General features: G+C 47.6%; 1 protein-coding gene across 4 annotated transcripts in view; it reads right to left on the reverse strand.

Moving 5' to 3' along the window:
- The window catches only part of LOC137359608 (cysteine-rich protein 3-like), a 232,609-nt gene that overhangs the window by 183,100 nt on the left and 34,318 nt on the right, over positions 1-15,191 (reverse strand). For all 4 annotated transcript variants that reach the window (XM_068025437.1, XM_068025439.1, XM_068025441.1 and 1 more), the window contains exon 2: positions 2,358-2,452. In XM_068025437.1, coding sequence (XP_067881538.1) covers positions 2,358-2,452 — 95 coding nt within the window. The remainder of the gene's footprint in view (positions 1-2,357; positions 2,453-15,191) is intronic.

A 15,191-nucleotide genomic window follows, 5' to 3' on the forward strand; every position in this document is an offset into this window, starting at 1 on the left:
CCGTGACTCTCCACAATCTCCAATCCCAGCTCCGTCACTCTCCACAATCTCCAATCCCAGCTCCGTCACTCTCCACAATCTCCAATCCCAGCTCCGTCGCCATCCACAATCTCCAATCCCAGCTCCGTCGCCATCCACAATCTCCAATCCCAGCTCCGTGACTCTCCACAATCTCCAATCCCAGCTCCGTCACTCTCCACAATCTCCAATCCCAGCTCCGTCACTCTCCACAATCTCCAATCCCAGCTCCGTCGCCATCCACAATCTCCAATCCCAGCTCCGTCGCCATCCACAATCTCCAATCCCAGCTCCGTCACTCTCCACAATCTCCAATCCCAGCTCCGTCGCCATCCACAATCTCTAATCCCAGCTCCGTCACTCTCCACAATCTCCAATCCCAGCTCCGTCACTCTCCACAATCTCCAATCCCAGCTCCGTCGCCATCCACAATCTCTAATCCCAGCTCCGTCACCCTCCACAATCTCCAATCCCGGCTCCGTCCCTCTCCCCAATCTCCAATCCCGGCTTCGTAACCCTCCACAATCTCCAATCCCAGCTCCGTCGCCATCCACAATCTCTAATCCCAGCTCCGTCACTCTCCACAATCTCCAATCCCAGCTCCGTCACCCTCCACAATCTCCAATCCCGGCTCCGTCCCTCTCCCCAATCTCCAATCCCGGCTTCGTAACCCTCCACAATCTCCAATCCCAGCTCCGTCGCCATCCACAATCTCTAATCCCAGCTCCGTCACCCTCCACAATCTCCAATCCCGGCTCCGTCCCTCTCCCCAATCTCCAATCCTGGCTCCGTCACTCTCCACAATCTCCAATCCCAGCTCCGTCACTCTCCACAATCTCCAATCCCAGCTCCGTCGCCATCCACAATCTCTAATCCCAGCTCCGTCACTCTCCACAATCTCCAATCCCAGCTCCGTCGCCATCCACAATCTCTAATCCTAGCTCCGTCACTCTCCCCAATCTCCAATCCCGGTTCTGTCACCCTCCCCAATCTCCAATCTTAGCTCCGTCACTCTGCCCAATCTCCAATCCCGGTTCCCTCACTCTCCACAACCTCCAATCCCGGTTCTGTAACTCTCCACAATCTCCAATCATGGCTCCGTAACCCTCCACAATCTCCAATCCCGACTCCCTCACTCTCCCCAATCTCCAATCCTGGTTCCCTCACTCTCCCCAATCTCCAATCCTGGTTTCCTCACTCTCCACAATCTCCAATCCCGGCTCTCTCACTCTCCACTATCTCCAATCATGGCTCCATAACCCTCCACAATCTCCAATCCCAGTTCCATCACTCTCCACAATCTCCAATCCTGGTTTCCTCACTCTCCACAATCTCCAATCCTGGTTCCCTCACTCTCCCCAATCTCCAATCCTGGTTCTCTCACTCTCCACAATCTCCAATCATGGCTCCGTAACCCTCCACAATCTCCAATCCCGACTCCCTCACTCTCCCCAATCTCCAATCCTGGTTTCCTCACTCTCCACAATCTCCAATCCCGGCTCTCTCACTCTCCACTATCTCCAATCATGGCTCCATAACCCTCCACAATCTCCAATCCCAGTTCCATCACTCTCCACAATCTCCAATCCTGGTTTCCTCACTCTCCACAATCTCCAATCCTGGTTCCCTCACTCTCCCCAATCTCCAATCCTGGTTCTCTCACTCTCCACAATCTCCAATCATGGCTCCATAACCCTCCACAATCTCCAATCTCAGTTCCCTCACTCTCCACAATCTCCAATCCCAGTTCCATCACTCTCCACAATCTCCAATCCTGGCTCCATCACTCTCCCCAATCTCCAATCCCAGCTCTCTCACTCTCCACTATCTCCAATCATGGCTCCATAACCCTCCACAATCTCCAATCCCGGTTCCCTCACTCTCCCCAATCTCCAATCCTGGTTTCCTCACTCTCCACAATCTCCAATCCCGGTTTCCTCACTCTCCACAATCTCCAATCCCAGCTCTCTCACTCTCCACTATCTCCAATCATGGCTCCATAACCCTCCACAATCTCCAATCCTGGTTCTCTCACTCTCCACAATCTCCAATCATGGCTCCGTAACCCTCCATCATCTCCAATCCCAGTTCCATCACTCTCCACAATCTCCAATCCTGGCTCCATCACTCTCCACAGTCTCCAATCCTGGCTCTGCTACTGTCCACAAATCTCTAAACCTAGCTCTGCACTCATTCTGTTTCAATGCTAGACAGCAGCCATTGGATAGGATTATTGAGTTCGGTGTGTCAGCACTCAGGATCATGATTTCTCATTTTGTTCAGCATTGGACATCATTAAAGGGAAATTCCTGAAATGGAAACATCCATCTGTGCATTACCTGTGCGTGTCCACCTGCCGACAGGGTCTTGTTACAGCGCTCACACTTCAGGCAGAACCGGTGCCAGTTTTTGCCGAGTGAGCTGACTCTCTCTGCTGTTTAGGGAAAGAAGAAAAGAGAATGAAATCAGCCAGTGAGAATAGGACAGTCTTTGGGGAACAACACAGGCCAGTAACCTGTTTGTTTCTTCAGTCACAATGCAGAGTCATGCCCAGAATTTCCTGAAAACTTGCACCGCGCTAATCTATAGTTCCCACCTTTATTCTGGTGCAGTAATTCAGTTGAGACATTAAACCAAGAACCCTGCCTGCGCTCTTGGTTGGAGGTAACTTTGACTACACTTCAAAAATACTTAATTGGCTGGAAAGTACTTTGGGACAACTCGGGTCTTGAAAGGCACTGTATAAATCATAGACTGATACAACACAGGAGGCCATTTGGTTCATTGAGCCTGTGCTGGCTCTTTGAAAGAGCAATCTAATTAGTCCCACTGCCCTGCTCTTTCCCCATAGCCCTGTAAAGTTTTCATTTTAATGTACTTACTCAATTCCCTTTTGGAAGTTACTATTGAATCTGCTTCCACTGTCCTTTTAGGCAGCGTATTCCAGATCACAAAAACATTGCAAGTCCTTTCTTTCTTTTTTCTATGGTGAGTGACTTGTGTCATTACTTACTCTACACCAAAATTTCCTGTGCCACTCTGCTGGAATCATCACCAAATCCCTAAAAGTATAGATTACACAATCTCTGCCCCACCCACTTGTTCAGCATAGTATTAGAATTAGAATATTACAGCGCAGTACAGGCCCTTCGGCCCTCGATGTTGCGCCGAGCTGTGAAACCATCTGACCTACACTATTCCATTTTCATCCATGTGTCTATCCAATGTCCACTTAAATGCCCTTAAAGTTGGCGAATCTACTACTGCTGCAGGCAGGGCATTCCACGCCCTTACTACTCTCTGAGTAAAGAAACTACCTCTCACATCTGTCCTATATCTATCACCCCTCAACTTGAAGCTATGTCCCCTCGTGTTTGCCATCACCATCCGAGGAAAAAGACGCTCACTATCCACCCTATCTAACCCTCTGATTATCTTATATGTCTCTATTAAGTCACCTCTCCTCCTCCTTCTCTCCAACGAAAACAACCTCAAGTCCCTCAGCCTTTCCTCGTAAGACCTTCCCTCCATACCAGGCAACATCCTAGTAAATCTCCTCTGCACCCTTTCCATAGCTTCCACATCCTTTCTATAATGCGGTGACCAGAACTGCACGCAATACTCCAGGTGCGGTCTCACCAGAGTCTTGTACAGCTGCAGCATGACCTCGTGGCTCCGAAACTCGACCCCCCTACTAATAAAAGCTAACACACCATATGCCTTCTTGACAGCCCTATTAACCTGGTTAGCAACCTTCAGGGATTTATGCACCTGGACACCAAGATCTCTCTGCTCATCTACACTAACAAGAATCTTCCCATTAGCCCAGTACTCTGCATTCCTGTTACTCCTTCCAAAGTGAATCACCTCACACTTTTCCGCATTAAACTCCATTTGCCATCTCTCAGCCCAGCTCTGCAGCCTATCTATGTCTCTCTGTACCCTACAACATCCTTCGGCACTATCCACAACTCCACCGACCTTAGTGTCATCTGCAAATTTACTAACCCACCCTTCTACACCCTCTTCCAGGTCATTTATAAAAATGACAAACAGCAATGGCCCCAAAACAGATCCTTGCGGTACACCACTAGTAACTAAACTCCAGGATGAACATTTGCCATCAACCACCACCCTCTGTCTTCTTTCAGCTAGCCAATTTCTGATCCAAAGCTCTAAATCACCTTCAACCCCATACTTCCGTATTTTCTGCAATAGCCTACCGTGGGGAACCTTATCAAACGCCTTACTGAAATCCATATACACCACATCCACTGCTTTACCCTCATCCACCTGTTTGGTCACCTTCTCGAAAAACTCAATAAGGTTTGTGAGGCACGACCTACCCGTCACAAAACCGTGCTGACTATCTCTAATGTACTTATTCTTTTCAAGATGATTATAAATCCTGTCTCTTATAACCTTTTCCAACATTTTACCCACAATGTAATGAAGGGTCTACTGGATTCGCGATACTCTAGTCAAGGTTTGCAGGAAGGCTGTTACAGAAAGGCACTGGTGAGTCTCTACCAGTATCGCTGAGGGGAGCATCTTTCACCTATATGCCAGTTTTGATTGGACTGCTCACATGACTGGTTACAAAGGTTAATTCTTTGCAAATGAATAAAACACCAACAACAAATTATATTTATATAGCGCCTTTAACGCAATAAAACATCCCCAGCTGCTTCACAGAAGCATTATAAAGCAAAATTAGATACCGAGCTACATAAGGAGATATTAGGGGAGATGGCCAAAGGCTTGATTAAAGAGGTAGGTTTTAAGGAGTGTCTTAAAGGAGGAAAGCAAGATAGAGAGTGGGAGAAGTTTAGCGAGGGGATCCAGGACCCAGGCAGGTGAAGGCACAGCCAGCAATAGTGGAGCAATTAAAATGGGGAAGTACAAGAGGCCAGAATTAGAGGAGTGTTCCTTTCAAGATGGCTCCTGGGCTGGAAGCTCCCTAGGAAGCTCCCTTGCTGTTCAACTCTATCCATGGCCATCTGCTCCCATCCCTAACGTTTTCTCCCCCAATCTGCCCTCTTAAACTGTTTAAATTCCCCTGGCTCTTTAAATCAGTTCATTTTAGCCCTATCTAAAAGTTAACAGTTAGTTTAGTGTATGTTACCTGGGCCCACTGCCCTCCCCCAGCCACACCTGCTCTTTGTTTTCTCAATGAAATTGATCCGGATGAAACTGACGAGAACAGCTGCCGATACTTTAATCTCCGATCCTGCTGTCTTCACAGTCCAGAGTGTCTGCAGCCACGGCATGCGGTAAGTCCATTGAGGTGAAGAAGGAGCTGCGGGACCCGAGAGAAGTCCTGTGAAAAGGTGCCCCGAACACCCAAAACATCCACGAACGGCCCCCCCGGCCGCAACTTCAAAGCGCCCGCGGGAGATGGCTCGGAGAGCATCTGCAGCGCACTGTCGGCAATGCTGCATGCCTTTATTTAAACCACTGCAAAAAAAAAAACCCTTAACAAATGTAATCACCTCTAAGTCTGCCAAATGATGCTTCACCTCCCGAAGGACGTGGATGAGCTTTCCGGACGTCGATGGTGGGCACTGAGGAAATGGCGTATTACCTGCACCAGATTCCACCCCCCCTCCCCCCCCCTTTACCCCCCTTCCACCCCCCCTCCCCCCCCTTTACCCCCCTTCCACCCCCCCCCCACCCCCGTCCCCTTCCCTGCTCCACCCTCTCAGCTCACCCCCTCACAACCCCGTCCCAGCCCGCCCCCCCCTCGCACCATCTTCACCCCGCACCCCCTTCCCCTGCACCCCCCCCCCACCCCCTCCCTCTCCCCCTTGCATCCCCTCCTCCCACCGGCACCATCCTACACCTGTGTAGGGGCCCCAACAACCCCACTGCCTTGTGGGCGTCTCGGGAGAGACCAAGGCTAAGGGAGTAAACCCTAACAGAAAATCCGGAGCGGAACCCCGTAGGCGGTCATGTGTCACCTTTGGCATGTTTCCGGCAGTTCCTGCAGCCATACTGGTGCCAAACGTCGTGTCCTGCACTCCTTTGGACCCCACCAGAAAGGCCGAGAGGGGGGTTTTGACGACTGGGCAACTCTCAACCTCCATAAATTTGCCCAGGCATGCGCCATGGAGAGGTCACTCCATAGTTGCCTCACAGCGACTGAAACAACACGGAAGGCAGCAGTTACGGGTTATAAGTCCAGATAAATTGGCGTAGAAACTGGGCGCCACGGGTTGCCTTTGTCGGTGGGAGAGGTCATTGCACCTCACTGGACAGCTACCGCCCGCCTCAAACCGGGCAGCCCCCGGTCAATAAGGTTCTGTCCCGCCACAGTCTGCCTGCTTCAATGGGTGCTTGGAGCTCAGGGTCATTGCCCGAAAGGTGGACTGATACACCGCACCAAACAACATGAAAAAAGGAAAGAAGGTACCAGCCCTTCGCTTTGCAAGCTGGAACGTCAGAACTATGTGTCCTGGCCTGTCGGAAGACCTTACACAAATCAACGATTCTCGGAAGACCGCCATCATTAACAACGAGCTCAGTAGACTCAATGTGGACATTGCAGCACTTCAGGAGACTCGCCTCCCCGCGAGTGGCTCTCTAGCAGAGCAAGACTACACCTTCTTCTGGCAGGGCAGGGATCCTGAAGAACCAAGACAGCATGGAGTGGGCTTCGCCATCAGAAACTCCTTGCTCAGCATGATAGAGCCTCCCTCAAATGGCTCGGAACGCATACTGTCCATCCGACTGCTCACCACCTCTGGTCCAGTACACCTACTCAGCATCTATGCTCCAACACTCTGTTCCGCACCTGAAGCTAAAGACCAGTTCTATGAACAACTCCATAACATCATTAGCAGCATCCCCAACACCGAACACCTATTCCTGCTGGGGGACTTTAATGCCAGGGTTGGGGCCGACCATGACTCATGGCCCTCCTGCCTTGGGCGCTATGGCGTTGGAAGGATGAATGAGAACGGGCAGAGACTGCTTGAGTTGTGTACCTATCATAACCTCTGCATCACCAACTCGTTCTTTCACACTAAACCCTGTCACCAGGTTTCATGGAGGCACCCAAGATCACGTCGTTGGCACCAGCTAGACCTCATTGTCACAAGGCGAGCCGCCTTAAACAGTGTTCAAATCACACGCAGCTTCCACAGTGCGGACTGCGACACCGACCACTCCCTGGTGTGCAGCAAGGTTAGACTCAGACCAAAGAAGTTGCATCATTCCAAGCAGAAGGGCCACCCGCGCATCAACACGAGCAGAATTTCTCACCCACAGCTGTTACAAAAATTTCTAAATTCACTTGTAACAGCCCTTCAAAACACTCCCACAGGGGATGCTGAGACCAAGTGGGCCCACATCAGAGACGCCATCTATGAGTCAGCTTTGACCACCTACGGCAAAAGTGCGAAGAGAAATGCAGACTGGTTTCAATCTCATAATGAAGAGCTGGAACCTGTCATAGCCGCTAAGCGCATTGCACTTTTGAACTACAAGAAAGCCCCCAGCGATTTAACATCCGCAGCACTTAAAGCAGCCAGAAGTACTGCACAAAGAACAGCTAGGCGTTGCGCAAACGACTACTGGCAACACCTATGCAGTCATATTCAGCTGGCCTCAGACACCGGAAACATCAGAGGAATGTATGATGGCATGAAGAGAGCTCTTGGGCCAACCATCAAGAAGATCACCCCCCTCAAATCTAAATCGGGGGACATAATCACTGACCAACGCAAACAGATGGACCGCTGGGTTGAGCACTACCTAGAACTGTACTCCAGGGAGAATGCTGTCACTGAGACTGCCCTCAATGCAGCCCAGCCTCTACCAGTCATGGATGAGCTGGACATACAGCCAACCAAATCGGAACTCAGTGATGCCATTGATTCCCTAGCCAGCGGAAAAGCCCCTGGGAAGGACAGCATTACCCCTGAAATAATCAAGAGTGCCAAGCCTGCTATACTCTCAGCACTACATGAACTGCTATGCCTGTGCTGGGACGAGGGAGCAGTACCCCAGGACATGCGCGATGCCAACATCATCACCCTCTATAAAAACAAAGGTGACCGCGGTGACTGCAACAACTACCGTGGAATCTCCCTGCTCAGCATAGTGGGGAAAGTCTTTGCTCGAGTCGCTCTGAACAGGCTCCAGAAGCTGGCCGAGCGCGTCTACCCTGAGGCACAGTGTGGCTTTCGTGCAGAGAGATCGACTATTGACATGCTGTTCTCCCTTCGTCAGATACAGGAGAAATGCCGTGAACAACAGATGCCCCTCTACATTGCTTTCATTGATCTCACCAAAGCCTTTGACCTCGTCAGCAGACGTGGTCTCTTCAGACTACTAGAAAAGATCGGATGTCCACCAAAGCTACTAAGTATCATCACCTCATTCCATGACAATATGAAAGGCACAATTCAACATGGTGGCTCCTCATCAGAGCCCTTTCCTATCCTGAGTGGTGTGAAACAGGGCTGTGTTCTCGCACCCACACTTTTTGGGATTTTCTTCTCCCTGCTGCTTTCACATGCGTTCAAATCCTCTGAAGAAGGAATTTTCCTCCACACAAGGTCAGGGGGCAGGTTGTTCAACCTTGCCCGTCTAAGAGCGAAGTCCAAAGTACAGAAAGTCCTCATCAGAGAACTCCTCTTTGCTGACGATGCTGCTTTAACATCTCACACTGAAGAATGCCTGCAGAGTCTCATCGACAGGTTTGCGTCTGCCTGCAATGAATTTGGCCTAACCATCAGCCTCAAGAAAACGAACATCATGGGGCAGGATGTCAGAAATGCTCCATCCATCAATATTGGCGACCACGCTCTGGAAGTGGTTCAAGAGTTCACCTACCTAGGCTCAACTATCACCAGTAACCTGTCTCTAGATGCAGAAATCAACAAGCGCATGGGTAAGGCTTCCACTGCTATGTTCAGACTGGCCAAGAGAGTGTGGGAAAATGGCGCACTGACACGGAACACAAAAGTCCGAGTGTATCAGGCCTGTGTCCTCAGTACCTTGCTCTACGGCAGCGAGGCCTGGACAACGTATGCCAGCCAAGAGCGACGTCTCAATTCATTCCATCTTCGCTGCCTTCGGAGAATACTTGGCATCAGGTGGCAGGACTATATCTCCAACACAGAAGTCCTTGAAGCGGCCAACATCCCCAGCTTATACACACTACTGAGTCAGCGGCGCTTGAGATGGCTTGGCCATGTGAGCCGCATGGAAGATGGCAGGATCCCCAAAGACACATTGTACAGCGAGCTCGCCACTGGTATCAGACCCACCGGCCGTCCATGTCTCCGTTATAAAGACGTCTGCAAACGCGACATGAAATCGTGTGACATTGATCACAAGTCGTGGGAGTCAGTTGCCAGCATTCGCCAGAGCTGGCGGGCAGCCATAAAGACAGGGCTAAATTGTGGCGAGTCGAAGAGACTTAGTAGTTGGCAGGAAAAAAGACAGAGGCGCAAGGGGAGAGCCAACTGTGCAACAGCCCCAACAAACAAATTTCTCTGCAGCACCTGTGGAAGAGCCTGTCACTCCAGAATTGGCCTTTATAGCCACTCCAGGCGCTGCTTCACAAACCACTGACCACCTCCAGGCGCGTATCCATTGTCTCTCGAGATAAGGAGGCCCAAAAGAAAAAGAAAGATATCTCGGAGGGTTATGGGTCTGGAGGAGATTACAAAGAGGGATTTGAAAACAAGGATGAGAATTTTAAAATCAAGGCATTGCTTGACCGGGAGCCAATGTAGATCAGCAAGTACAGGGGTAATGGATGAACGGGACTTGGTGCGTGTAAGGACACAGGCAGCAGAGTTTTGGATGAGGGTAGAATGTTGGAGACCAGCTAGGAGTGCATTGGAATAGTCAAGTCTAGAGGTAACAAAGGCATGACCGAGGGCTTCAGCAGCAGATGAGCTGAGGCAGGGACGAATCGATTCTCTAGATTGGAAGGGGATTAAAAAATTGAATTTGCTTTGTGATATTGTTAGAAATATGCCATGAAACAAAAGAATTATTTAAATGTTTGCAACCTCAGTGTCATATTTTACCCTGAGTTATGCTTCCGACCATATATCAACACCATCACTAAGACTGCCTATTTCCACCTCTGTAATATTATCCAGCTCCATCCCTGACTCAGCTAATCTGCTTTGTTAACCTCTAGACTTGACTGTTCCAATGCACTCCAGACTGGTCTCCCACCTGCCCTCCTCCGTAAACTTGAGGTCATTCAAATTCTGCTGCCCGCATCCTAAATCACACCAAGTCCCATTCACTCATCACCCCTCATCTCGTTGATCTACTTTGTCTACCAGTCTGGAAACAACTTGGTTTTAAAATTCTCATTCTTGTTTTCAAATCCCTCCATAGCCTTCCCCTCCCTATCTCTGTAATCTCCTCCAGCCCTACATCCCTTCAAGATCTCTGCACTCTGCCAATTCTAACCCCTTGAGCATCCCCCATTTTAATCATTCCACCATTAGTGGCCAGGCCTTTAGCTGTCTGAGCCCTAAGCTCTGGAATTCTGTCCCTAAAACTCTCTGCCTCTCTCTCCTCTTTTAAGATGCTCGTTAAAACCTACCTCTTAAACCAAGCTTTTGGTTTCCTGTCCTAATAACTCCTTATTTGGCTCTTGGTCTAATTTTGTTTGGTAATAGTCCTGTGAAGTGCCTTAGAATGTTTTACAATGTTGAAGGTGCTATATAAATACAAGTTGTTGTTCTGGACCGTTAACTTTCAGAATACCTGAGGAGGTGATTATTACAAATATATACGGGCTACAGCTCATCTTCCATTAAACAGCTACTCCTGTCTGTTCAACAGACCCAGTAATGAAATCTCAGTGAAGCATATTTAAATCAGATTATCCTGGTACAGAAGGGCGCTGGTGAGTTCCCCCCTCTCTGTGAAAAGTTGGAAATTCATACGTGAAACATTTTGTGCAGAGTTTCTTTACAAATTGTGGGGTAATTTGCACTCAGAGCCCCTAGACTGCTCATGCAGTAATATATCTATTTCCCCTCAACCACTGCGAATGGTCTGTTTCTTTCTGCTCTGTCCCATCCCTTCATAATTTGAAAAACCTCTCTCAAATCACCCCGTAATCTCCACTATTCTCATGAATCCAACAGTTCCACTTTATCCAAATCTTTCTTTGTATTTGTGTTTCCTTATTCCAGACAGTTCCCAGTGAATCTGTACTGTACCCACTCTATTGCCTGAATATTCTTCCTACAGTGTGGAGCCCAAAATCGCACACCGTACTTAATATTGTTTTTATGCAAATTCATCATTACATAGAATCATAGAATCTTACAGCACAGAAGGAGGCCATTCAACCCATCATCCCTGTGCCAGCTCTTTGAAAGAGCTATCCAATTAGTCCCACCTCAACTTTTACATTCTACACCACTTACCATAAAACCCAGAATTCCATTTGCTGTTATATGACCTTATGAACCTGAGCTTACAATGTCTTGTGAAGCTGAACCCCCAAATCCCTCAGCTCTTCCACATCATTTAATTTTCCCCAAAGTATTATTATTCTTATTTTTACCAAAATCCACCACCTCACATTTATTGACAGTGAATTCCATCTGCCACTTTATTTGCCCATTCTATCATCCTTGCAGCTTCCTTTGATCCTCAGAATGATTTACTCTTCCTCCTATTTTAGTACTGTGTGCAATTTTAGGCACCACTCCCAATAGCCCCAAATCCAAATCATTGATGAAATCAGTGAACAGAAGTGGTCCCAGAAGAGAATCCTATGGGACAATATTAACACTTCCATCCACTCCGAGAAACTGCCTTAACTGCTACTCTCTATTTCCTCCATCCTAACCAGTTTCCAATCCAACTTGCTACTCTTCCTCTAATTCCAAACCTTTTCATCTTCTCCAGTAGTCTCCTGCATGGTACTGTGTTAAAGGCTTTCCAAAGGTCCAGCTACACCACATCCACCACATTTCCCCCATTCACCGTATCTGTGTCTCCTTAAAAACCTCCATCAGGTTTCTCACATATCATCTTCCTTTCTGAAAACTCTTCATCAAGATATTTACTCATTTCATCCTTCATTACAGACTTGAAAAAGTTCACTACCACAGTGGTTAAACTAGCTGGCCTGTAATTACTCAAGGTAAATCTGGCTCTTTTTCTGAAAATGTGTATTACACTCACCAATCTCCAAACCATCGGCTCGCATCTGTTCTCAATAGAAGCCTTGAAATATGTGCCCAATTTTAACTCTGTGTAAGTGAGCTAAAATTGGGCCCTTTTTAAATATAGTTTCTAGGACCTCAGCTATTTCATCCCCCATTCCCTCAGGATCCTTGTATCTCATAAGGTCCCAGCATGTTGTCTTCCCTTAGTATAACTAACTTCTTTAATACTTTTATTTATTGCTGAAAATAGAGACATGTTATCGAAGCTTTTCGTCTTGCACTCATCAGGACAATACGCAAGAATAACCAATGTAAAGCAAAACAACTTATACTACATGAGAAGAGTGCTGATTGGTTGGCAAGTGAACTCTGATTGATAGAGGTGTTGCCATGGAGAATGCACCAGTTTACGGTGACTGACAGTTAACTGCCAAGCTTTGTTTGAAATTTAAACTAGGCAGCTTGACTCTGATCGGTCAAGTCATTGCCCTGAGGAATGAACCAGCGAATGGCAGTCACTTATTTTGTTTAGCTGAAACAGGCGCAATGTGTGTGCATGTTCTTTCTATCTGCGAAGAACAGGGCACTGTGTATTAATATATGTAGCTTCCAGTACGCGCAAATGCACCACACTGCGACAATCTTAAATTGGCTGTCAACGTAATTCTTTCAGCAAGGCGAAAAGCTTCAGCAACATGTTTCTATTTCCAGCAATTCTCAAGTTCTGTACTACCAAACGACTATTTTTATTTATCATTATACTGCTCATCTTGTTAACCAATTCAGGATTTACTTCAGGATCCTTCTCTTTTGGAAACACTAGAGCCAAGTCCATTTTTTTTGTTATTTCATGGGATGTGAGCATCACTGGCAAGGCCAGCATTTGTTGCCTATCCCTAATTGCCCTTGAGAAGCTGGTGGTGAGCTGCCTTTCTGAACCATTGCAGTCCATGTGATTTAGGTACACCCATTAGGGAGAGAGTTCCAGTGATATTTGTTAAGTATCTTGCTAATTTCTGATTATTCTCCACTAACCCATGATCCTCTCCTCTCAGGGGTCTCAGATCATAGTTAAAAATTCACTTTTAACTGACATATTTGTTCAATACTTCACTTTTTAAAAATATTTTTGAGATTCTCCCCTCTTGTCCTCCCTGCCTTCCATATTTAATCTCTTTCCCAATTTCTCTTATTTTTACCATCGCTATAGTTTCCATATGTCCACCCTCTTCTTCCAGTTTATTTCTAAGCTCTATTTAGCCATGGTATTCTAAAACAGAGTTTTTTTTTTAAAGTGGTATATATTTATTTTGAAAGTTTGCAACCTTCTCTTTAAAACTATCGCATTATCAATAAATAGTCCCATGTGCCAAATTCTCCTTCCAGCTCAGACCGGCTAACAAACTCCTCATCTTTCTAAAACCTGTCCGATGAAAGGTTTTGATAGACTAAATAATGAGACATAGAAGAGAATTTTTAATTATGATTTGAGACCCCTGAGAGGAGAGGATCATGAATTAGTAGAGAATAATCAGAAATTAGCAAGTTACTTAACAAATATCACTGGAACTCCCTCCATCCCTAACAGCACATGGACTGCAATGGTTCTGCGGCAGATGGGTAGGTAACCAGAGGACACAGATTTAAGGTCATTGGCAAAAGAACTAGAAGAGGCCACTCAGGTCCTGATCTCATTACAGCCTTCATCCAAACATGGACAAAAAAGCTAAATTCCAGAGGTGAGGTGAGAGTGACTGCCTTTAACATCAAGGCAGCATTTGACCGAGTATGGCATCAAGGAGCCCCAGCAAAATTGAAGTCAATGGGAATCAGGGGGAAAACCCTCCACAGGCTGGAGTCATACCTAGCACAAAGGAAGATGGTTGTGGTTGTTGGAGGTCAATCATCTGAGCTCCAGGACATCACTGCAGGAGTTCCTCAGGGTAGTGTCTGAGGCCCAACCATCTTCAGCTACTTCATCAATGACCTTCCCTCCATCATAAGGACAGAAGTGGAGATGTTCATAAGGCCAGAAGTGGGCATGTTGAACACCAATTGGAAGATGCACTGAGGGTAGCAAGGGCACAAAATGTGCTCTGGCTGGGGGACTTCAATGTTCATCACTAAGAGTGACACGGTAGTACCACTACTGACTGAGCTGGCCATGTCCGAAAGGATGTAGGTGCTAGAATTGGTCTGCGGCAGGTGGTGAGGAAACCAACAAGAGGGAAAAAAGCCTACCCATCCTCACCAATTTACCTGTTGCAGATGCATCTGTCCATGACAGTATTGGTAGGAGTGACCACCACACAGTCCTTGTAGAGACGAATTTCTGTCTTCATACTGAGGGTACCCTCCATCAAGTTGTGTGGCACTACCACCATGCTGAATGGGACACAGATCTAGCAACTCAAAACTGGGCATCCATGAGGTGCTGTGGGCCATCAGCAGCAGCAGAATTGTATTCAACCCCAACCTCATGGCCCGGCATTTCCCCCGCTCTACCATTACCATCAAGCCAGGGGACCAACCCTGACGAGTGTAGGAGGGCATGCCAGCAGCAGCATCAAGCACACCTAAAAATGAGGTGTCAGCCTGGTGAAGTTACAACACAGGACTACTTGCGTGTCAAACAGCAAAAACAGCATGCAAAAGACAGGGCTAAGCAATCCCACAACGAACGGATCCAATCTAAGCTCTGTAGTCCTGCCACATCCAGTCATGAATGTTGGTGCATAATTAAACAACTAACAGGAGGAGGAGGCTCCACAAATATGCCCATCCTCAATGATGAGGGAGCTGTTCCGATGGGACGGGCTCCACCTGAATCATGCTGGGACCAGAGTTCTGGCGATTTGTATAACTAGGGCTGTCGATAGGGCTTTAAACTAAATAGTGGGGGGAGGGTTCAGTTGCATGGAAAATCAGGAAGTTAAAGGAGAAGGTAGGAGTGCAGGTTAGTGGTGAGGCTGATTGTTACCAAACTGCAAGAAGTTCTGGTTAAACCAG

Source organism: Heterodontus francisci, unplaced genomic scaffold (genome assembly GCF_036365525.1).
Source record: "Heterodontus francisci isolate sHetFra1 unplaced genomic scaffold, sHetFra1.hap1 HAP1_SCAFFOLD_461, whole genome shotgun sequence".
In the NCBI taxonomy this organism is placed as follows: Eukaryota; Metazoa; Chordata; class Chondrichthyes; order Heterodontiformes; family Heterodontidae; genus Heterodontus; species Heterodontus francisci.